The sequence below is a fragment of the Rattus norvegicus genome, chromosome 9, assembly GCF_021556685.1.
Source record: "Rattus norvegicus strain SHRSP/BbbUtx chromosome 9, alternate assembly SHRSP_T2T, whole genome shotgun sequence".
NCBI classification, from domain to species: domain Eukaryota; kingdom Metazoa; phylum Chordata; class Mammalia; order Rodentia; family Muridae; genus Rattus; species Rattus norvegicus.
In genome coordinates, this window is record NC_141542.1 from 21420974 (window position 1) to 21445437 (window position 24464).

Consider the following 24464-nt stretch of genomic DNA (forward strand, 5'->3'; position numbering starts at 1 on the left):
CACCTGCTGAAGGAAAACTCGCCCAGGCACAGGCGCTGCTGCTGGCACCGAATATAATGATAGAAATATTCTATATCTGCGGTGTTTCTGGCTATGGATTCTGGCTGGCTGTTTGCCTCCTGGTTTGCCTGCTGTGACTAAAGAGGCAGATTTTAGTTCTAAGTTTAGTTCATCTCAAATAGCCATGTGTGACCAGTGGGTGCCATTTGGACAGTGTAGCCACAGAAAACTGAAGCAGTGTAACCAAAGACTCACCTAGGAGTCAGTTGACCTCCTAGAAGTGACTTGGGAAAATGTTGGCAATGATAGCCTCTTGGGGAGCTCAGCTTCACCAAAAGAAAACTGTGAATCCTTTACTCTTCTGCAATAGTCATAATGCAACTGGTCTCACACCCACCCCAACCCTCACCAAAGACACTTGAGAGGGAGCTAAACCCACTGTGTGCTTTAGATTTCAGTGTAGAAAGCACTTCCTTCGAAGTGGAGCAGACTGAGATTGCCAAGTCCTTTGTGTGGCTCCAGGGACTTGGGTCTGACCAGGGGTGAGGAGGAAATGAAGAATGACATTGGACACACATACATGGGGAAGGCTGGGTCCGTGGGCTGGAGAAAATGCAGCATCCCAGAAGCTCAGCATGTTTATTATATAGAGTTGGCCAGGAAGCAGGGCTGTTGCACAGGGCAGCAAGGAGGTGGGCATTACATGCAGATAAACAAGGAGGGGAGGACTATGCATATGTAACTGACAAGGGGCAGATTTAGCTAATCTCAGTAGGAGCAGTCTCTGCAGGGAGCAGTCTTCAGGCTTTAAATGTCCAGATGGGGCCAGGGAGAAAGGTAGAGTATACTTTTTCTGCACACACTATCAACACCATCCTGAGAAGGCTTTGTCATGTCTCTGAGCCTCAAGGGGCATGGGGGCCTATGCCTTTTCCCCATGGATAAATGGCTTTGGGTCCTTGGCATGGTCATATCATGTTTACAGCACACATCCACTCAGGGCTGCACTTCCTCAGGGCTTCCTCTGTTCCCACAGTGAGATCTCAAAAGAAAAACAGAAACCAAACAAACAAAAAATGTGCTTAGTAAACTGGTTAATTCCCTAAACTGTACAGATCCAGTGTCCTAAGTATAGGACTTCCTCAAAGGCTACAGAAAATCCTGTGGACCTAAAATAAGCAAAAAACAAACAAATAAAAGAACCCAAAAAAAACAAAAACCAAACAAAGACCCTTGCCCCCCACAAAAAATGAATAGGAGAAAAAATTATTAAAGGTTTGCATAGAAAATTGTTTAAGAAAACCACATGGGAATTGTACTTATAGAGTTAGTGTGCTGAGATGTGAGGCCCACTCACAGCATGCAGCATTTGGAAGTCTCAGACAACTTATCAGAAGAGCACACCTAATTATTATTTGTGACCACTCTCCACATACTACTCACAGCATAATACTAACCTTCATAATTGAGTTGGGGACAGTATTCACCATAGCAGATAATTGAAGCATTATTGCACACAGACACAGACACAGACACACACACACTCATACACACAGTCACACACACAGACACACAAAACACACACACTCACATGCATACACACACACTCACACATACAAGCACACACTCACACACATACACACATAGACACACAGACACACACACAAGCACACACACATACACACACACACATACACACAAAACACATACAAAACACACTCAGTAGCACACAAAAGAGAAATGTATATTCTATGAAGTTTCTTGGCATATTTTTATTTGTAAGACTCAATGCTGGAGTATTCTTGGTTTTGCAAAAAGTGGGGGGAAAAGTCAGGCTTCATTTTCCCCCTTTTGAAATGACAGATATCTGTGTGTTAAACATACTCTGATGGCTGTCCAGGCTGCCTCGGCCTGTTTGACAGCATCCAGGTCACCTTGGTCAGGACAGTGTTTGCTCTTCTTATTGGCAGCTGGTTTGCATCACAAGAGATTTTCACATCCTTACCAATGTTAGAAGTTTGGTGACACAAGCAGCTTGACAAACAGTAAAATTATTGTGGTTTTGCCTTTCTGGAGGACATTAAAATTTACATGTTTTGCATATGGCTTTTTTTCTTAGCATTTAGTCCTGCTTTAGTGCTGTTCAAATGTGGCCATGCAGCCAGCATCCCTTTGCTCCAGGCTCTCAGCACCCCATTCCTGTCACTGATCCGATACATACTTGGTCCCAGAGATGGGCAGCAGAGGGATTTGACACACAGTGTCCACTCTGCTCCACTGCTTTGCTTTTTGTAAATTCTTTACAATGGCTATTTCATGATTTATTATTACTACAAACTTGACTTGACTTGATATTTTGAGATAGGATCTTATTACGCAGCCCAGGGTGGCCTTGATTTCCCAATTCTCTGGCCTTAGTCTTCCACCATTCCCTGATTCTCAGTTTGTTATTAGAGGTAGTTGAATGGCCCCATTTCCAAATCAAATGTTCTTCTGGCTTTATTATTTTGCCCTTTCCACAGACTTTTATTAATTATGCAAAGTAGATGGTGTTTCATGTTTAAATACTAGATATATTGACTCATCAGTCCCAAAGACAACTCTGTGAATTAAACACTCCTTATCATCCTCACTGTGCAGATAAGGGAATTGAGTCACACAAAGGTAAAATAACTTCTCCACAGTTGAACATCCAATGGGTGTGAGAGCCAAGCTTTGAGTCCAACTACAAAGTAGATCGGCCTATAATGTGTCTACTGCTGCTGTATATTCAAATGCTAAATTCTGTACCTTAAGGTCTGGTTGCTCCAAGACAAGGAGATCCTCATGTATGCCAGATTTTCTTTTCTTTTCTTTTTTTTTTTTTTTGCCTCCTAAGTTATCCCTGATTGGTTAATAAAAATCCTTACAACAAGGGCTGGGCAGAAGAGAGGGGACAGAGAAAGTTTCCCTGGGCCTGGGGGCTCAGGCAGTGTCCACAAGGAGAGGGAAAAGACATGGAGGAGAAGCAGACAGCACCCCATAGGGTAGGTGGATCGTGAGTGTATTACCATGAGGGCCAGCCTGTCAGAACAGGAGTGGCCCAGGCAGAGCATGGCAAGCAATACCTCGGGGTTATTGACAGGGAAGCAGAAAAAATAGCACAGAAGGTTGATGTCTGCCCAGCTCTAGTCCTTTAAGGCTTATTATAAATCTAAAAGTTTTGTGTCTTTTATTTGGGAACTAAATGATCTATGGTGGGGTAGAAACCCCCTAATAATATTTACTGTAGCAATGACCACTCAATTATTGTGGTATTTTAAATATAACACACATTGAATTTCACAATTCAGATGCAAGGCTTTTTATATTTTCAATGTGACTGTACACCTGAGGTCATGTCTAGGTATAGAGACATAACATGGCAGAAATACCTAGTTCATTATAAGGTCACCACACCGACCAAATGAAAGCCACAGGCTATACAGACTATGATGGATGAGGAGAAGGCTTAGTGCTCTCTGGAGTCCCCTTCCCTAGACTTGGGATAAGACTTCCAGTAAGCCAAGACCATATTCCTCTTTCATTTCTCAAGGAGCCAGGGGTAGACCCACATATATGATTTCTTTGCCTGCAGGGTTTTTTTTTTTCCAAGCGCTGCCCTGTTTGAGGACTTGGCAAAGGTAAGCACCATCAGAGGAAGGCCAGCATATGAATTCTGTATAACTCTGCTCTGACAGCATGTACCTATCAAGTACTGGAAGCCTTGCTGGAAAGATTAATCAACCTCTAGGATCAAAAGGAAACAACCCGAGGGCCATATGGCTGTAAAGCAAGTCTGAAACCATAGCCCAGTATGGAAGTTCAGCCTTGGATCTTACATCAAACAGCGATAGCATCCAAAAGAAAAACGAAACTGAAATGGCAAGGTGACTGGTAATGACCTCATGGCAAGGATATCTAAGTCATGTGGAAAGATCCCAGTGCAAAGACACATGTCCACGAAGCTTTCACCAAGAATCCCTATTCTGTGTTCTACAACATTATATATATATATATACACACACACAAAGAATACTCATTTATGGTCAGCTATGGGGATTGATTCTCTGGGAATCTGACTTTGAGATTGACATAGATGTATAAAGGTGTTTGACAAGTGCTCTTGGGGACCATGGCTGTGACAAAGAGGAGAGAAGAGGACAGGGTGGAGAGCACTCTGGCTCTAATGCAGTCACAAGGGTATGCAGGCAGCCGTGTGTGGGGCTCAGGAGCTGGCCTGACCCTCAAGTCTTAGCCTGCACTGGAACAAGCAGGAGGGCCGGCTTTAAAGTCCCCATTGGCTAAGGACGAGGTTCCTGGTCAGAACCTGAAAGAATAAAAAAAATGCAGCTAAGAAGTCAGAAGTTTAAAAAAGCCCTAATTACCTCAAATTCCAAACCCTGCCCTCTACATGTACTAGGTGACCATAAAGTTAGATTAAAATCTCAGAGAATAATCTTGAGAAGCAGGAAGCTTATCCTTGTGGTTTTTCACTGGTATTCTCGACATTTTCCAATGACGCCCTCCCTACCCGCTGGGGTTGAGGTTTCTTCCTTTAAATTCCCCCTGTGTTAGTTACTGGGCGTCGAACTCCACTGCCCCTGCGTGGGATACAAGTCTCGACCCCAGTGCACTGGTTCCTATCAATAAACCTCATGTTTATTACAGCAAGGACGGTTTCATGTGAGTTCTTGGGGGGTCGCATCATCCCGAGACTTGAGTGAGGGTCTCCCTGCTCTGGGGGTCTTTCAAACCTAGATACCACATTGTAACCACATTGCCATCCCTTCTCCAATATAGTTCTGTAGAACTAGAGTTTTTAAAAAGGTTACTCATTGTCAGAGTCCGGATGTGCAGGGCCGGACGTGCCTGAGGGAGAGCCAGAGATAGGACTTGCCAAACCAGCTATCAGCCCCAAGGACATTGACCATCTGTAGCCACCCCCTCCCCTTCCTTCACCCCCCTGAGTGAGATGAGCCACCCTACCTGCCTGCCAAGCTGCTAGAGAGCACGTACTCCTTGCTGATGTAATTTTGCGCCCAAAAGTAACTGTGCACCATTTGAATTGACCAATCATGTGTCACCGCGTGAATGCTCCTATATAAACCACCGAGTTTGGAAGCTCGGGGTCGATTCCTCTGTCTCCTGTGTGAGATACGTGTCGACCTAGGATCTCGCTAAGACACGGGATCTCGTTAATAAAGCTACCTCTTGCTGTTACATCAAGAATGGCTACTCGTGATTCCTGGGGGCACCCCACCCCGCGATCGGAGCAAGAGACACGGCTCCCCGTTTTTGGGGTATACTCTTTCAGTTCTTGCTGAATCTCCATCAAATCATTAGGATATTTGGGGCTACACTCTGATCTTTTACTCAGAGCAAACATAGAACTCAGGTGGATGGGCAGGGAGTGGAATGGCCTAAGGTTAGGCTAAACCTCAATTTTAATGGGTCCATAAGTTCAGGAGGGAGTCCATTTGGCATTGTCATCTGTGTCTTCTGTGTCCTTATCCCGGGTGTGCTGACTCTGTGAAACGATGCCACCTGACCTCACATATGTCAGGGTGAAAATCATGTATGACTTTTCTGGGAAGAACTCTGCCTTTTCCTACCATCTGGAGTTATACAACATCAATATGCAAAGCTCAGAAGAGAGGGGTGGAGATTGTGGAGGCCTTAGAAGCTGAGGATCTTTTCTGATTAAGGCACATATTTTTTCCTATGTAATTTTCCCCTTGCTCTTTCCCTAATGATGGTTGACTTTATTCCTGGCCTGAAGTAAACTGGATTCCAAGGTTTTGGATTAGGGAATCCCCTCTTTTTGAGATGACAGGTCCAGCAAGGGATCTCACTGCATACAGGTTCCTATTTCCAAGGAAGTTGTTGCTGCAGAATCACAGCATGGGGCCAGCAGCACAGGATATCTCCCAGCTTTCTCTCCTGCACTTGCAGCACTTTTAATAAGGCTGTTTGTTTGTTTGCTTGCTTTTTATTGGAAATGCCTACAAAGCTCGTCAAAATTAATACAAGCCTTAAATTCCAACACCCACAAACTATTGTTGTTTTTGCTTTTGTTTATGTTTTATTTCATTTCATTATTTCTGTAATTGTTGTTAGGATTCTTATTGTTTTCTTTGGTAATTCCCTCTACGTATTCAATTTGCAAGTAGGATGTAAAGCCATGCTCTGCATGGTCCTCTTATTCATGTTAAGGATTTTATTCTTACCACCAAGACCACAGATGAGCACAATATTTACTTTCAAATCAGGAAAACAGGCAGAAAGAAGAGAGCTATGTTGTTTGGTCTCAGGTAACCAAACAATGAGGAGTGTAGGATGGCTTCCCAATGTTTTGGATCAGGTAAGGTTCTGTTATTGAGATGAAAGGCCACTGCTGAAACCTTCAGTTGAGTAACAGAGAGCCTGGAAAGACTGAAAGAGTGGTTGCACCTTGAAGGTGAAGGCTGGCACTTCAGTGCCTCTGCAGCCTGAGGCAGAGTTCTGTTGTGAACACAAGAGCACTTGGTCAGAGATCATAGGGGACTGCATTTTGCTTGAGCCCTGAGACCTGGATGAGAGGAGGCCTCCACAGTCCTGATAAAGGGAAGCAGAGTCACATAGATGTGAGGGAACAATGGATCTGTGATCTGCATGTTATCCACTTCATTTATCTTTGCTGTGTACATAGTATATGTAAACGACAAGGGCATCCTACTTTATCACATCTAGTCTCTCTAGATATAAAGCATGTGCAAGTGTAAACAGAGTAGAGTTAGTTCAGCAATACATTGTGTTCCATTTTGTTATAGACTTTTATTTTATTTCCATTTATATATTTTTTCTTTTTCACTTTACGTTCTGCTCACTGACTACTGATACCTAATTACTCTCCCACAATCCTTCCCCAATTCTCCTGGCACAGTCTTCTCTGAGTGTATGAGGGCCAACTGTCTCAGTATCTCCCTACTTTTACCAAAGCCTTTCCTGGGGGCATTGGTGAGGATGCTGGTTTTGAATGCCTTGGACTTGGCTTTCTTCGTGCTCCAGTTTGCTGGCTTTGGAAAGTTGGTGAATAACTGTCTGTGAACTTGGTACTTTATCCAGATGGTACACAAGAGGCAATGGTTTGTTAATATTCTTGAGAGTATATTAAATCAAACCTTTCCTACTAATATCCTAACAATAACAAAGGTAATAGGAGGCTATATATCTATTCCATTAGTTTTCAGTTCTTCTCAGATCTGCAATGTAGAAGCCCACAAAGCTGGCAAAGTGAAGTGAGGTCACGCAGGGTTCCTAAGAGCACAGTCCTACTTTCTTAGAGTAACTCCTACGGACTTACCATATCCATACACCCATAGCTCTATATGCACTGGACCCCAAGGAAGTGCTCAACATTCATTGCTTTTGTCACTCAGTTTGCCACAAATGTTAGAAATCTGAAAATTTCAGGAAACTTGAAGGTGTGAATAAGTCCCAGTGACTGGAGTAAGCTCAAACAGTCTGTGACAACGAAGAACTGATTGAGCATCCAAGAGACAAGACGCTCACCAGGACCACAGTTGTATCCCAGTAAGAAAATTTTAACATTAAGGCTTCAGGTGAAAAGATAAATTAGGAGTTCTAGGCCGAAAACTTTTATCCTCTGGCCTCAGGGTTGCAGCCATTCTTTCAGACTTTCCTGGCCTCTCACAGGATCAGAGTTCTCACCTGGAAGCAGGAATATCTGGAAGGTGCACAATACATATCCACAGACTCCTCTTGGGTACAAACTGATAGGCAATTTCAAGGCTTAATTCATTCTCTCTGTCTCTTTCTCTGTCTGTCTGTCTCTCTCTCTCTTTCTTTCTCTCTCTCTCACAGTTTGCTGCTGCACACACACTGCATTCTTTTGTGCACTCTGCCTTTTTTATTGCAGTTTTCTCTTTTCAAACTCCCACAATCATGCACACGTCTGTTCATTACCCTTTTACTCACACACACAATCTTCATACACAGCTCATACATATCTCACACACACCACATGCACTCTCCTGTCACGCACACACACAATCTTCATACACACCTCATACATATCTCACACACACCACATGCACTCTCCTGTCAGCACACACACAGTCTTCACACACACCTCACATTCTCTCCTCACTCATTCTCACATGCTCTCCTCATGCTCTCTCCCTGGCTCTCACATTTGTTCTCAGACTCGCTCTCTCATTAGCTCCCTCATTCACTCTCCACATTCTCTCTCCACTCACTCTTCACAAGCTCTTCTCATGCTCTCTCATTTGCTCTCACATTTGTTCTTACATTTGCTCTGTCATTTACTCTCTCATTCACTCCCTCATGCTCTCTCTCATTTACTCTTCACATGTTCTGTAGCCTTTCTCTTGCCCCAGTCCTTTATTCATGATGCAAAAGTGGGTAGAAAAATGACATTTTTTTAATCATTGCCAAATCAGATGCAAAGAATGACTACATCTCACCAAGAACTTAGAACTACAACTGTTCCCCAAAGTTTCAGGCTTCCCCTATACCCAGGCCTGTGGCCAATATAATAATAATTGTAAACTTATCATTATTTAAACTTTAATTCTTTACTTTTATACTTCAGAGTCCAAAGCTACGAGGTCAGCTAATTGCATTTTCCTGAGACTCTCTAATGATAAATGACATAGGCAAAACTGCCAGGCAGTGGCCAGAAAGAATCAAGGTAACCCATAGCACAGTAATTCCACTAGCTTTCTGTTCCTTGCACACAATGACTCTCATAAGAGTTCCAGTAGTTTGACTTAGTTTACTAGTATATAATTTTATATATTCTATACTTCCTTAACTAGTCTGTAATGTTATATAAGACTTATTTCCCAACTTCAATAACTTTTTCCTTTCCTAGTGCCCGATTGTTGACTCTAATTCATTTTCTCTTATTTTCTTCAAGCCGTCTTTGCAAGTCAAACCTTAATCTGGAACTTCAATTGTGCAGTTATTACATTTTTTTCCAAGATAAGAATACACAATATGCACCTGGGCCGTTAGGGCTATGCTGTGCTGTGCCCCTATTCATCAATTTCCAATTGTCTAAGAATCATAACCTCAAGGAACATCTAGTTTCACAGAATTCACCAGAAAGACGTAGGAAAGTCAGACATAATAGAATAATTGTACACACCAAGGCCACCTGATAGGCAGTCACACACAAATGAAATCTATACAGCCGTTGTCCAGGGCTAAGGTTTGGAGAAATGGAAACAACCAGTTTTTAAAAAGAGCTACTGCGGGCTACTGAGATGTCTCCATCCCGAACTGCTGCAGGCAGCCTCTTATTTCAGATGGTGGGTTCATGGAGAGATGTGTCTCCTGCTTCTCAGGTTTCCAGAAGCCACCCTGCTTTACAAGGAGCGGCTGCAGGCTTCTGAGATGTTTCCATACCGGCCTACTGCCTGCAGTCCCAGTCATTGTATGTTGTCCCCAGCATTAGCCAGAGCAATCAGACAAAAAGAGGAGATCAAAGGGATACAGATTGGAAAGGAGGAAGTCAAAATATCACTATTGCAGACGACAGAAGAGTACACTTGATTCACCCCAAAAGTTACACCAGAGAACTCCTAAGCCTGATAAACAACTTCAGCAAGTGCCTGGGTGTAAAATTAACTCAAGCAAAGAAGTAGCCTTCCTCTACACAAAACATAAAGAAGCTGCGAAAGAAATTAGGGAAATGACACCTTTCATAACAGTCCCAAATAATATAAAAATACCTCATTGTGACTTTTATCGAACAAGTGAAAGATCTGTGTGACAAGAACTTCATGATCTGAAGAATGAAATTGAAGAAGGTCTCAGAAAATGGAAAGGTCTTCTATGCTCATGGCTTGGCAGGATGAAGATAGTAAAAATGGCCATTTTACCCAAAGTGACCTACAGATTCAATGCAATCCCCATCAAAATTCCAATCCAATTCTTCATAGGGTTAGACAGAACAATTTGCAAATTCACTTGGAATAACAAAAGAACCCAGGATCGCTAAAACTATCCCCAACAATAAAGGACTTCCCTGGGAATCACCATCCCTGAACTCAAGCAGTATTACAGAGCATTAGTGATAAAAACTGTATGGTATTGGTACAGAGACAGACAGATAGACCAGTGGAATAGAACTGCAGACCCAGAAATGAACCCACACACCTATCTATGGGCACTTGATTTTTGACAAAGGAGACAAAACAATCCAGTGGAAAAAATATACTTTTTCAGCAAATGGTGCTGGTTCAACTGGAGGTCAGCATATGGAAGAGGACAAATCATCCCCTTCTTATTGCCCTGGACAAAGCTTAAGTCCAAGTGGATCAAGGACCTCTACATCAAACCAGATACACTCAAACGAAGAGAAGCAAAAGTGGGGAAGAATCTTGAACACGAGGACACTGGAAAAAATTTCCTTAACAAATATGAATGGCTTCTGCTCTAAGATCAAGAGTAGACAAATGGGATCTCATAAAACTGCAAAGCTTCTGTAAGGCAAAGGACACTGTGGTTAGGACAAAACACCAATCAACAGATTGGGAAAAGACCTTTACTAATCCTACAACTGATAAAGGGCTAATATCCAAAATATACAAAGAACTCATGAAGTTGGACTGCAGGGAGACTAATAAACCTATTAAAAATTGAGGTTCAGAGCTGAACAAGAATTCATAGCTGAGGAATAGGGAATGGCTGAGAAGCACCAAAAGAAATGTTCAACATCTTTAGTTATAAGGGAAATGCAAATCAAAACAACCCTGAGATTTCACCTCACACCAGTCTGAAGGCCTAAGATCAAACACTCAGTTGACAGAAGATGCTTGTGTAGATGTGAGAAAGAGGAACACTCCTCCATTGTTGGTGAGATTGCAGACTGGTACAACCATTCTGGATATCAGTCTGGAGGTTCCTCAGAAAATTAGACATTGCACTAGCTGAGGACCCAGCTGTACCTCTCTTGCACATATACCCAAAAGATGCTCCAACATACAACAAGGCACATGCTCCAGTATGTTCATAGCAGCCTTATTTATAATAGTCAGAAAATGAAAAGATCCCAGATGCCCTTCAACAGAGGAATGGAAACAGAAAGTGTGGTACATCTACACAATGGAGTACTACAGTGATATCAAAAACAATGACTTCATGAAATTCATAGGCAAATAGAATGAACTAGAAAATATCACCCTGAGTGAGTTAACACAATATAAAACACACACATGGTATGCACTCATTGACAAGTGGATATTACCCCAAATGCTTGAATTCCCCAAGATTCACAGACCAAATGAAATTCAGGAAGGATGACCAAAGTGTTGATGCTTCACTCCTTCCTTTAAAGGAGAAGAAGAATCACTATTGAAGGGATGGGGAAGCAAAGTTTACCGCAGAGCCTGGAGGAATGGCCATTCAGAGTCTACCCCACATGTGACCTATACATATACAGCCTTCAAACTAGATAACGTGGATGAAGCTAAGAGGTGTAGGCTGATAGGAACTAGATATAGATGTCTCCTGAGAGGCACAGCCAGAGCATGTCAAATACAGTGGCGAATGCTAGCAACAAACCATTGAACTGAAAACTGGACCTCAGTTGGAGGAATTACAGAAAGATTGAAAGAGCTGAAGGGACTTGCAACCCCATAAGGACAACCATGCCTGCCAAGCAGAGATCCCAGAGACTAAACCACTACCCAATCACTATACAGGGACTGTGCCATGGCTCCATCTGCATGTGTATCAGAGGATGGTCTTCTTGGGCACAAATGGAATGAGCAGCCCTTGGTCCTGCCTAGGCTGGGAAAGTGGATGGATGGTGAAGGGAACACCTTATAGAAGAGGGGGAGGGCGATGGTATTCAGACTTATTTCTGGAAAACAAGGAAGGAATAACATTTGAATTCAAAATGAAAAATATCCAATTAAAATTCAACAACAACAAAATGGTGTTTAGAGCTTCAAATAAAAAAAGCCACAATCAGGAAACAGAATTGTATGCCTCTGGTTTTCTTCAAATATGCTCAGGGCCCAGGTAGGTTCTGGGCCCAGGCTGAACCAAGCAGGTTCCTGCCACTGACTGCTCCTCTATTCCTGTTTCCAGAGGCATCATGCAGATTAATATTGGGCCAGAGATGTGGGAAGAGCTGGGCAGAAGTGGCTTTCTGTTCTGTGGCATCAGGATTATCTGCATTCCTGGGTGTTCATCATTTTCTGCCCGGGAATTTGGGTGCAGGCTTCCCGATTGCTTTAAAGTCCCTTATGCCACGTTTATATGTCCTGGGAGATATTACAGAGAAATTAATGTTTATCCCATTAATTTGTTCAACACTCTCATCGACAGAGTATAATTTAGAGGTAACTATATATTTGACAGCAAGCATACACAGTGGGTAATATATGCAATATGAAGTTGAAATTCACAGAGTTTGGAACACAGTGAACAGTGACTGTATAATTGCCTTTGAATCTCAGTCTGACTGGGAAGTGATTTTGATGCCCAGTCCCCATGAGAATACAGAGATCCATCCCTCCCTGATAGCTGTGGGACTTCAGATGTTGACACTAGTGATCAATAAAGAAGGTTCTTAAGAGTGAAGAGTTTGAGATTACTCTTTTTTTCACCAGGATACATCCAATTTACTTGATAGTAACCAGATGCAGGTAGTCAATATATACAGTCTATATCATAATCAAAATAGAAAACCAAATGAACAAAACAACAACACATAAATAACAAAACTTCAAATGAATAGGAGGAAAACCAAATAACCAAAATAATCAAAACTCAGCCACACTTAAATAGAGGAGCTGCGCTAAGCATTTTTTGCTGCTCCTTTTGCAGAATAGATTTATAGCCTGTGTCTTTCCTTGGAGACACAGTAGACAAGCAGTTACTGATGGTAATAATCTTTCCAAGAGGAGTGGAAGTAGGTCTGTTTTGTTGGAGTGGGGGTATTAAGGACAAAGCCATCCAATACTGAGTAGAAATGATATTACAGACTTTGTCTCAAAGTCTTTCCAATGTTGTGAACTGATCTCCATGAAAATCTTCTGCATGACCCATCAGGACAAGTACAAATTTACACATCCACAGTCTTTCTGGATGACCAGCAGCTCTTGATTGATGTGCATCCACACTTATCTGAGTCCCTCCAAAAGTGTACACTTGCTGGAGGGAGGGGAGGTGAAAGTACGGCCTATTCAATCCAAAGAAATCAAACTAAAGGAGGAAAATGCAGTCCACAATTGCTATGGACATTACAGATGAGACGCAATAGTGGTGTATTTGCTGTGCACACTTAGTTCTCCTCCTGTAGCACTTCTCTCCATGGGAGATCTTGCTCTGGTCTGTGTCTTGTTCGAGTTTCTCCTGGAGAATTTCAGACCTAGCAGAGCAAGGGAAAAAGGTTTAGTGAGGGGTTGTCAATTCAGCTCTCCCTCTTACATCAGCTCTATTCAGTTGGACAATCCAGCATGACCTGTCAGCTGAGGTCAGTCCCTGCATCCCCAGGTGTCATAGAGTACCTGGGCTTGGATATATATCTCAGCTTTTAAAACTGCTAGAATTTGAACTGTGGACCATACACTGTATTGGAATTTAGAGAAAAAATGAGCGTATTTTTCCACTGGTCCAGATATATTATGTTGAGTAATAACATTGTAGCTATGTCTGAATCTGAGTTCAAAAGAGGGATGAGCAACCTAGAATACCATGTGGATTCCTTCTGGAGAACATAACTAGAATTGAGGTAAAAGTTCTGATTATGTTTGCAGTGAAGGAACCTGCCTAGGTTCCATTTTAAGCACTGTACCTGCAAATGCACAGAGAAGACATCTCACATCAAATCCATGGGAATTGCATAGATCCTGTAATCACTGAGAATGTGCTCCATGCAAATCTTCCCAGTGCACACACGGACATTAAAGGTGATTGTGATGTAGAAACAGAACAGCACCCCTGTAAGTCTATGGCTAGTGCAAGGCAGTTAGTGAGAGGACAGAAGAGAAAATGTCCTCAGATCTTTCCAGAGAGATCACAGGAAGAAAGGAGTAGAACATAGCAAGAAATCCAGAGGATCATATATATTGTTTCATGGGCAAAATTCATATGAACTGTACCAGAACAATACTCTGAGTAGCTCTTTAGCTGCCTGAGGCTGAAATCCATGTAGGTGGTCATTCACCCAAAACAGGTACTTATATAGGGAAAGGATATACAAATGGTTTCTTCCAGCCTGTGTTCCTACCTGAACATTAATGCTTAATGTAAAGACTCCCCAGTATACGCTGGAGGCATAAAAACAAATGTTGAGTGGGATATGTACATAGTGAATAGAGCCTATAGATAGCTCAGTCAGTGTTGTGCTGTCCTCTCATAAACTGACATAGACTCAGGGTTCTTTCCCTATTACCAATCTTGCTTTGCAAGTTCCCAGGGCTGTGTAGAGCAGTCTTGTTCCCCAGCAAAGGATCATATGTTGGTGGTAGACTAGACTCTTGTTCTTGTTCACTGTTTCAGACTTTCCCCAAAGTGTGCAGCTTCTTCTAATCTGAGCTGTCTTTACCATAGCCTGAGTGACTTCATGCCCAAAGCTAGAATCATAGGAAATCTCCATAACCAGGATCCAAATCAACAATTTTTCTCCCCGTAATGTGATTGTGCCACAGATATTTTGAGTAAGTGCGTAAAAGCTTGCATGGATTTTCTCAGACTGAATCAGAATCTATGGAAGGGCTCCACCCTATGGTACACTTTTACTCCTTGGCTGATGGACCTCTGGATAGATTCTCCTTCAGGGCTACTCTGGGACCACTACAACACTGATGCTCCCTAGTTGCAATGGCAACACCTACTCCTTGTTGTGGAATCACTGGGTTAACTAAACGTTCTGTTCCACTTTCTGAACATGGCTTCTCATAGGGCTACCTGTTCTTACACTCCCAGACCCATCTGAAATTCATCATTTCTCCTAACTCCATTGAGGCTGAAATTAACTGAGAGAAAATGATGTTGATTGACAGCACTTGCAGAATGCTACACAGATAACATAGGGGAGAGCTTTAGATTATCTGTGCACCTAAAGGGGCTCCTGACACTGCACTGTTCTTGCACCACAGCATAGCTATGGGACTTTTGCTGGATGACAATACAATTCCAAGCAACTCAAACTCTCAGTGAATATAATCCAAGCCAAACTCCCAGGGGAAGTTGTAGTGTGCATAGGTAGCTGGAAAGAAATGGTAGCAGGCAATGTGGAAAGCAACCTTGGAGAAGACACAGTGAGTGACACAACCTTCCAGTGGGCTTTCACAATTCACAAAGAATAGAGAAGCCGCATAAACTCATGGATTTTATAGAGAAGCCTAGCACTTACCGCCCTGTACTCCTTTCCTTTGATGTGCTCCAAAGGATTTCAATGCAGATCAGTAGTTTTGCCCCTAATCACTTGAAAATCTAACTTTACAGGTGTTTTTGTGTCCTCTTTTTGGGGGGTTGCACTTCTACAGGACTTTATTTTCCTGCTTCTACACCATAACTAAAAGGGACCTGCAAGCTCTAGGCCTGTACCATTTGTTACCACTGTGAAAAACGACTCACTTGAACATATTTCCCACTCCTCCCCCAGTCTTCACGAGATAATTCTGTTACGGTATTTTTGAAAACAGAATAAATTAATACCTTAAGTGTCCTTTTGCTGTACAGAGCTGGATGGAGATGCCAAATGACTGGGCAGCTGTATTTCATGTTTCATGGATGTAAAGTGAACTCTTTCGTAATGAGTACTTTTCTCATGAAACTTGGAAATAGAGGGAAACACATTCACTACTGCAAACACAAACACACATAAACACACAGAAAAACACAGATACTCACTTGCACGCACAAATGAAAACTTTGATCTTGTGCAGCACATTTCCTGTTGAGTGAGGATTTAGTGGGAGCTATGCTGTGTACAAGTCTCTTAGACTCAAGCAGGCTGTGCTGCCCTGGCCTGTACTCATTTCCACTTCAGGAAACCTTTCTATGCAGATACTTGCTGGTCCTACAAGTAAGTGACATGTTCTGCACAGATAGCCTAAACAACACAACATCAAATTCCCAAGAGAGAAATTTCTAGGAAAAGATACCATCAAGCGCTATGCTGACTCATCATAGACCCCTCACTAAAACTACCCTGTTTCCTTCATAGAAGACTTTGGAAGCATCAGAGAAGACAGTGTCTCATGGTCATTTACCAGGAACTTTTCATCACATTAGAGTTCATGTGATATTAAAACAACCTCAATGTCAGTCAGAAGGAGGCTAAAGAAATAACATACCCTGACTTTTCTGAAATGCAGCACTGTGTACAGTATTGAGAGGGAATCTATCCTTAAAGAATGCCATGCCCATGATATAGTCAGCAAAGCAATGTCAGCAGAGGGATGCACTCTAGGATTCCATGCAAGATCATGGTGAAGCCAATAAGACAATCCAGAATCTTCCCGGGGGATACCTCTGTTCAGGTAAAGTGAAGAAATCTAATCCTTATTTTGAAAATAGTTAATGTTTTAAGAATGTGTTGAGACAAATAAGAGACAGGGCTGTACCTGGAACTGGACCGGTGATGCAAAGACTGCTGGCCAGCACAAAACAGGAAGCTTCATGTTTGTTGAGAGACCTAGGCTTAAAGGACGAAGTTGGATAATGACTGGACAAAATTGCTTGTCATTAACTGGCCTCCCCGCATGCTTCCTAAGAGGCAGGTCAGCACAGCAATGCAACTTTCTTGGTGAGAATTGGGGGTATATACGGATAACTTTGTTCTTGAAGTCTCAAATCTCTCATGCCAACCCTCAGCCTTTGAGAAACCTTTTCCACATCCTTGGTCGTCTATCCAGCTTCAGATTGTAAGGCCCACATATGAACTCTCCAGGAGCACTCACATAAGACAGGACTGACATGCTGCTCCTCAGGCTCTGTAGTTACCCAAGATCTATGAAGCATGAAGACACCATCTTCATATACAGGGAGAAGAGGGGAGGAAGAACAAAAGCCACCACAAATGACAATGAGAACCGGTTCTTTGCCATTTCCACCAGCCTCTCCTCCTTGAAAACTACTTACTTCCTGGAGTCTCACAAGATTCCTGTAAAGAAAATGAGCTCCAGGCTTTTGCTTCATCTCTCAAAGCCCTGTTCTAGTCTAAAGAGGGGCTCCCACATAGCACCCTCCACACATAATGGCATGTAGTGCTCTGCTGTGTGATCAACCTATCTCCCTTAATAAACTGCAGATTCTCGAAGAGCAAGAGCATTTGCTTTCCAAACATGCAGTTTCCTGAAGAGGGGCTATCTCCACAGAAAGCCTTGTAAACCATCACATGAATGAACACTTGGATGAGACAGAAGACAGTACATGGATCAGCCAATAGACAGTTTGTCTATGTTTATGGTAAGACATGAGGACCACCTGACCCTGAGGCCTAATCCTACCTGCTGTTGCTTTGCACTGGGGACACAGATGTTCATTCCGGCCTCTTCACAGAGCCTCTTTGCCTCCACAGAGGATGCTGGCAGTTCAGTCTGCTCCACCAGCAGTTCTCTCTTCTCATTCAGCAAAATCTGTATATTGTTCTTCAATTGAGCTTGTTCACGCAGGAGCTGGGAGTGCCTGATGCTGAACCACAAACAAAAAATGGTAAACCCAGCCAGCTTCTATTTGCCTGTCACTCTTGCAAGTCCAATCATCCCTTCAAGGGTCCTCATCCGCAGACATCCCCAGAATAGAGCCACACTATACAAGTTAGCACCAATTAGAGGAGGTCAAATCCAGAATCCACATTCAACATGAATCAAAGTACTTCTGAAAATCCTGACACTGAGACGGTTTATATAAATCCAGGAAGAAGAAATGGTCCATATGGGTGCTTATATGTCCATGATATGCTAAAACCATCTCACGTAGTGGGTAAATCCCCTCTGAGGGGTAATTGAAGTCCCAATAGCTATACAATCTTTCCATGTGTTTCTCATGGATCACAGATCTTTAAATCTTCTGTCAGAGTCCTAGAGATTCAGAGTTGATTGATATTCCCATCACGGTACAAAACTTTCTATCTAGAGGATCCTTAATGGGGAAAATACCAATTGGAGGGTCTTTACACCCTTCACATGTAGGACAACTGAGTCCAAGAGCTACAAACATAAGACCCTTGCCAGGAGGCAGGCTTCGTGTTAAAAGTCAGACACTACAGAACCAGAGCCCTGACTTTGGTCAATGTCATACAGGACAGGAGCATTCCCTGCCTAGTGCTGGGTTCTCATCTCTGTCAGCGACTCACCGGTAGGAACTGTTCACTTGTATGAGCTCCTTGTACCTCTCCATGGCCTCACTTATTGAACTGGTCATCATTTGCATAGCCATCATTCTCATCTCATGTTCGGATTGAAGTATTGGCAATTCGACATCCAGCCTGTTGTGGGGCATGGCCCAAGGAAAAAAATAACCATCTGAACTCAGGATTTCAGAATTAAGTGAATTGTAAATTAAAAAAACCCAATAAAAAATTGAAATTTAAGAAATGTGGGGAGAGAGAAGAATGTGGCAAACACAAAGACCAGAGCAAAAACACAACAGTGAGACTCCAACAACAATTCTTTCAAGGAAATATTTCTACGCAAATCAGCAAAGAGTTATTTTGAAATATGGACATTTCCTAAGACTGTGGAGATATGGTTCCCCCAAGACCATCTGTACTGCAGTGGCTTGGGTCTAACAGATAGTTGTGATGATATTTCTTTTGTTTTGAAAACAGGGATTCTCAAACCTTGTTTCCTATTGTTCCATGAATTCCCAGAGGGAATAACTACTTTGACAGTGTAGAGGATTTGTAACCCCTCCTTCCCTCAGGAGGGTCCTATCTACCACCTAAGTAAATACAGGGTGCAAAGTGCTCTGTTGATCCATGTGGGCATCCCCACTATCATGACCTGCAAACTATCCATCAGACATATCCTAAGATCCCATGAAACTCCCCAGACTCCCTGACCGAGAGCTTAATACACACAAACACTTTCACATACTTACATACCAATCAATATACAAACACAAGCAGAATCCCAACTACATGCATGGAGGTGCCATAGAATCAGTGTATAATGAAAAAAATAAGAGGAAAAGAGTGAAGATGTGCAGGCATTTCATTCCCTCACTTACAGGCAGCAAGTGTGACCAGGTACTTTTAGCTGTTGACAGAAACAACGATAATCCAAGGAGCTCAGGGTCAAGTACAAAAGAGGTTGACCCTAAACACACAGGACCTAGTTTGTCTCACAAGCAAATGTCTTCCAAATCTCCTAAAATCCAGGATGAGAGGTAAACCTCTCTTGTGCTAAGAGGAAATCTTGGGTTAGCAGAGAGAGAGCACAAGACAGTGAACAGGTTACTGGCCATAATGACTACCTGTGGTCCCAATCATCATAGATATAAAGGTCCAGGATTTGATAAAGTTCATCCCTCTCGAATTGACACTTCTGCATTTCAAATTTGAGTTCTTCCAGTTCCTTTAGACGCTCCTCTTGCTTACTGACATTTTGGGATGGTGCCTTCCTACCAAAACCTGTAGATAGATAAACCCTAGTGAATTTGCATATTTGATGGCCCATGGGCAGAAAAGATCATTCTGAATCCCAAAAGGAGGTGAGGAAGGGGAAATGGTAAAGACTGGGTGAATCCCTTAAAGAGCAGAAAAGCTTTCTTAAAGGTGGATTCTTAAGCTATGTCCCTCTTCCCAACCTCTAATGCCATACACGTGCCACATTCACTATTACAGGACCCCTCACCCTGAATAGTATAACGTGACTGATACATAAACATCTGGGATGTTGTTATCTCATATCAGATGTGTTTCAGTTAATCGTGAAGTTCATACTGCTTAGCACCATCAGGCTCTAATCATGTGTGTTCCACCCAAAGTGTCTGAGAACTCAATTCATGACTAGGGGTGCATCCTTCCTTGTTCTCACCATCAGAGACTTATGTAACCTACAGTAATCTAGAGGATGAAATGCTTCAACTCCCAACCATGGATGGTCACATTTTTAATCTCACAATGCCTCCTCCTGCCATTCATTGACACTCACAATTAAAAAGCTTCCAGAAAAGAAACTGAAGGCTTACCACTTTCTGGCTTTCTCTCAAATTAACGATCAGGAACTCCTGACTCTTGGTTTGCCTTTGAGAAATCCCAAGGCTCCTGCTTGTAAGGCCTAATCTTAGAAGGCACATCTCAAACATACCTCTTGAGGATGTTCCCCAACTCTGCCCAGGACTCACCAAGCCTTCCCCAGAATGATTTCCATCCTTCCAAGGAAGATGAGAGGAGGTCATCTTCCTTCAGCCTTGGTGTGGTCTCTCCTTGATCAACACTTTCCTTCTGAAATAGCCTAAGCGGCTGGCGAAACATGCCTGTTTGTGAACCCAAAGGGAACTGAAGGAATATCCCAAAGGCAGTTGGTGTAACCACAACACTGGTGACATCACAGAAGATTCTAGGGATCTCTTAGATACAATAGATTGTCCAGTGAAGGGCTTACTGATGATGCCACTGGGAAGTTCTATGACCTACCTGCTGACTAGCTCTCCAAAAATTGATCAATTTCTGTGCGGACCCTTTCCTCCAGTCTCTCATACATCACTGGGAATACCATTTGGCAACCTCTATTGCTAAGCTAGATGTTTCTCTGTGCATCATTAGAAGTCAACAATGCTTTTGCTGGGGAGGGTTGCTTACAACCTGAATGAGAGAACAGATTTTTCTTAGCACCCAAATCTCTAGGGACCAAGAAACAGGGAGTTTTTTCTTAAAAGTAAATCTACTACTCGAGACAATGCATGTGACACACATTTCGATTCCTAAGGTTTTCCTTTTTATGGAGGCCAATACGTTTCTTCTAGACCTCTGAGTATATAAAACCTGTAAATATTTGCTAACTGTGCAGTCCTTGACAGTTGACATTGTTTTTATTTACATATCCATGTATTTCACAAAATCAATGGTCTATTATCTTATTTTTTAGAATAAAAACATGTGGTGTGTGTGAGATATGTATGAGGTGTTTATGAAGATTGTGTGTGTGCGTAACAGGAGAGTGCATGTGGTGTGTGTGAGATATGTATGAGGTGTGTATGAAGACTGTGTGTGTGCGTGAAAGGAGAGTGCATGTGGTGTGTGTGAGATATGTATGAGGTGTGTATGAAGATTGTGTGTGTGCGTGACAGGAGAGTACATGTGATGTGTGTGAGATATGTGTGAGGTGTGTATGAAGAGTGTGTGTGTGTGTGACAGGAGAGTGCATGTGGTGTGTGTGAGATAAGTGTGAGGTTGCACGGAGCCATATTGGATTTGGGCCTAGCCGCTTTTTGACTGCATGGTTCAAAGTGACTCTGGGCTGTTTGGCCACAGAGACTCACCCCGAAGATGACTGCCATAAATCTTAAGATTGTTGGATAAAGCCTCTCCCATGAATTTACGGCACAGGAGTATAACATTCAAGGGATGCCTCAGCTTGAGCAGATACCAGTTATCTCCTCAGTCAACACCCAGTGTCTCCACCACCTGACCTCATCGCCTGACTTCTTTGCCTCCAGCTATCACTGCCTATACCCTCATCTCCCCCTCCTTCATATTTCACAAAGGTCACTCCCCCTACCTGAAAGCCTTAAAAGCGGCAATGTTCATCCCAATAAACGAGACCTTGACAACAGAACTTTTGCTTGGTCTCCTTCTTCTCTTCACCCCCATTTTGGCCCACAGGTAGAAAGCCTCTTCGGGACCCTGAATAACTGGGTCCCCGCTGGCGGGGCCAAGTGGCGCCCGAACACAGGGACCCCGAAGCAAGGCCGACTACAGGACGATGGAGATAAGAGAGCTGCAGCGGGAATCAAGGACTCTTCAGGCCGCATCGCTCGTGTGTCGCTGGAGAAGGAGGTAAGGACCGGTCGAATAATTGTCGTCTAATTGCCATGGGGAAGGTATGGATTTAGGAGGCTTGTTTCATAGGAGAGATCAAGCGCTCACTCAGGGAGAGAGGATTAAGAGTTAAGAAAAAGGATTTAATCAAGTTTTTTTGTTTTATTGATGAAAGGTATCCCTGGTTAATTTTAAGCAGTGTGGGGCTAGCTTAAGTAAAACTTGTAATAAAAAAGGGACAAGGTAATGGTAAAGTGTTTTTGCATATGCGTTCTTTTAGAGTTATATTTTAGTCTTTGGATCCTGACTAGAGATAGTTTACACCCTAGACATGAGAGAGAATGGGTTTGGGAAAAACAGTCCTCCCGGACTCTCCACGGATGCTTTGGAGAAAGAGAAAAACTTTTCAGGGCTCTCCTGGGAACAGAAGAAAGGCAGGAGACGTCCTGCCTCTCTGCTGGCTTCTATTGGAGAAATGCTTATTTCTAGTTCTGGGTTCCATAGGTAGGATATGTGGGTCCCTATCGTGGGACACCATCTAGTTTTTTCCCTCTATGTCTATTGTGTGTCCTTGGTGCACCAAGCTATCCATGTCTGTCAGTTTATGTCTGTGGTCTTTGTTTCTCGTTGTTTAAATGTTTTATGTTTCGTGTTCAAAAGAAAAAAATGATAAAAACTTTATCTGCCAGTCGTTCACACCTTGACTTGGTTTTAACTCGTTTCAAGAAGGGAACAATGCATAAAAAACAGTTTCAATTGGCTTTTGGAGCCTACATCTGTAGCTAGAAGCCTAAGTCTGCTGGACAAGCTCCCCAGGGGCTGGCTAAATGTTTATACTAGCTGATCCTAAAGACACCAGGAGCTTCACAGCTTAAAAGGTGTAACATTGGTAACAGAAAGTTGGCTTAAAACTGTAATTTGGATATGAGCCAACCTAGGGAAACAGGTCCAAATTGAGGTAATATTTTTATGGAATTCTTATTCTAAAAACCAGGCTTCTAAAAGATTTTAGGGCAATGTCTCTTTGTTGAGGTATTGGAGACCGCACCATCGTGCATTCATATGTAGGAATTGGCAATCATAGCCAAAGTTGTGGCTTGCCCTAAAGTTACTGTATTTTGATGCTAATTCCACTGCCCCAAGAACAGCTGCCTAGTCACATACTCAGAATTCAGGTGACTTTCCAAAGTTGTGGTTGTGCTCTGGTGTTACAAAGAGATCTTAAAGATTGTGATTAAAGATTGTCAGTGTTACATTGACTAACTCAAACTTATTTGCAATTAAGAAAAAATCAAACAGGTAGAGATTGTTACAAGATTTCCGAAGGATTGATGAGGTTTTAGAACTTGTGAGAGCATTACAGCTTGTTTGCTTACTCCAACTGCCATTTCAAGATAGATTTAGAGGATTGTTTTTATGCAGTTTGTTTACATCCTGGCGATTGTGAGTTTTTATTTTGTGAGCTTGCTTATAATTTTAGAGAGCCCATGAAGTGATATCATTAAAAATTTTTTACAAAAGAGTGGCTACTAGCCTTATATTATGTAATTTTGTTGCTTCTTCAATGTAAGAAGTTAGAACTTTGAATCTTTCAGTGTATATGGAAGTTTTTACTACAAACCTTTGCTCTCAAAATGAGCTTTAACATTTGGGGAGTAACTATTGCTCCAGAGAAGATTCAATATTCATTTTTAATATTTAAAACTAATTTTAAGCTTCTAAGGATATGTTAATTGCCAAAGTACCTCACCTTACCAGAGGACTTAACTTTGTTATCCTCATTGGAGATAAAGCTTTTGTCATTAGTACAAAATTGTAGGCTAGAGTCATGGAAGTATTTTAAAAAGAAACCTGGTGAAACATACCTTATTCCAAACAGCAATCAAATTGGTTATTACAAAATACTGATATTTGGCCTATTACATATACAAATTTCAGGCAAAATTGATAATTTTACTCCTTGCATGCTTTTGTATTTACTGTAAATTTGTGCATGCAACCCATAGAAAATGCGCTTAGTGTATTTATAGGTGGTTCATCTAATGAAAAGGCTACATGTATGATTGGATCACTTGTTTATTCTCTTGAGTTTCCCCCGCTTCAACACAGATTATTAAATTACATTACGTGCTGTAGCCACTGTTTTTAAATGTTAAAAATCAAGCTTTCAATTCATACGCTGATAGCCAATGTGTGGCTTGTGGTTTTACAATTGATTAAAAAGTTTTCGTTCTTTTGTTTTTTTTTTTTAGATACTACTAGCCCTCAAATTTTACAATTACTTAATGCTATATTAGAGGCAGGTTTTCTACTTAAAATCAAAGTGATTTCAGTGTGAATTGTCTGACAACTCACTGTCCTTTCAGTGCTCTGGCTCAGACAACTAAACAAAACCATAGACCCAGCTCTTTGAAAATGGTAATGGAGTTGATAACACACCCTCTTGAAAAGAGGAAGACTCCATTTG

General features: G+C 42.2%; 2 protein-coding genes across 3 annotated transcripts in view; both read right to left on the reverse strand.

Annotated features, from left to right (window-relative positions):
* LOC146768883 (uncharacterized) overlaps positions 1-24464 on the reverse strand; it is a 263806-nt gene that overhangs the window by 153719 nt on the left and 85623 nt on the right. The window lies entirely within an intron of this gene.
* On the reverse strand, positions 12342-20562 carry LOC148003470 (uncharacterized). The gene is made up of 5 exons (XM_087568801.1): positions 20362-20562; positions 19489-19645; positions 18368-18499; positions 17520-17703; positions 12342-13429 (listed from the first exon to the last, which is right to left on the reverse strand). The coding sequence occupies exons 1-5, from the start codon at positions 20489-20491 to the stop codon at positions 13424-13426; spliced, it is 609 nt and encodes a 202-aa protein (XP_087424927.1). The 5' UTR covers positions 20492-20562; the 3' UTR covers positions 12342-13423.

What these genes read in the sequence shown, in the direction of transcription:
- LOC148003470 (XM_087568801.1), bottom strand. Translation starts at nt 20,491, where the DNA reads ATGTTTCGCCAGCCGCTTAGGCTATTTCAGAAGGAAAGTGTTGATCAA. An exon ending in ATCATTCTGGGGAAGGCTTG is followed by an intron (nt 19,646 to 20,361) that starts GTGAGTCCTGGG and finishes ATCTATCTACAG; the next exon opens with GTTTTGGTAGGAAGGCACCA. An exon ending in CAAGTGAACAGTTCCTACCG is followed by an intron (nt 17,704 to 18,367) that starts GTGAGTCGCTGA and finishes TTTGTGGTTCAG; the next exon opens with CATCAGGCACTCCCAGCTCC.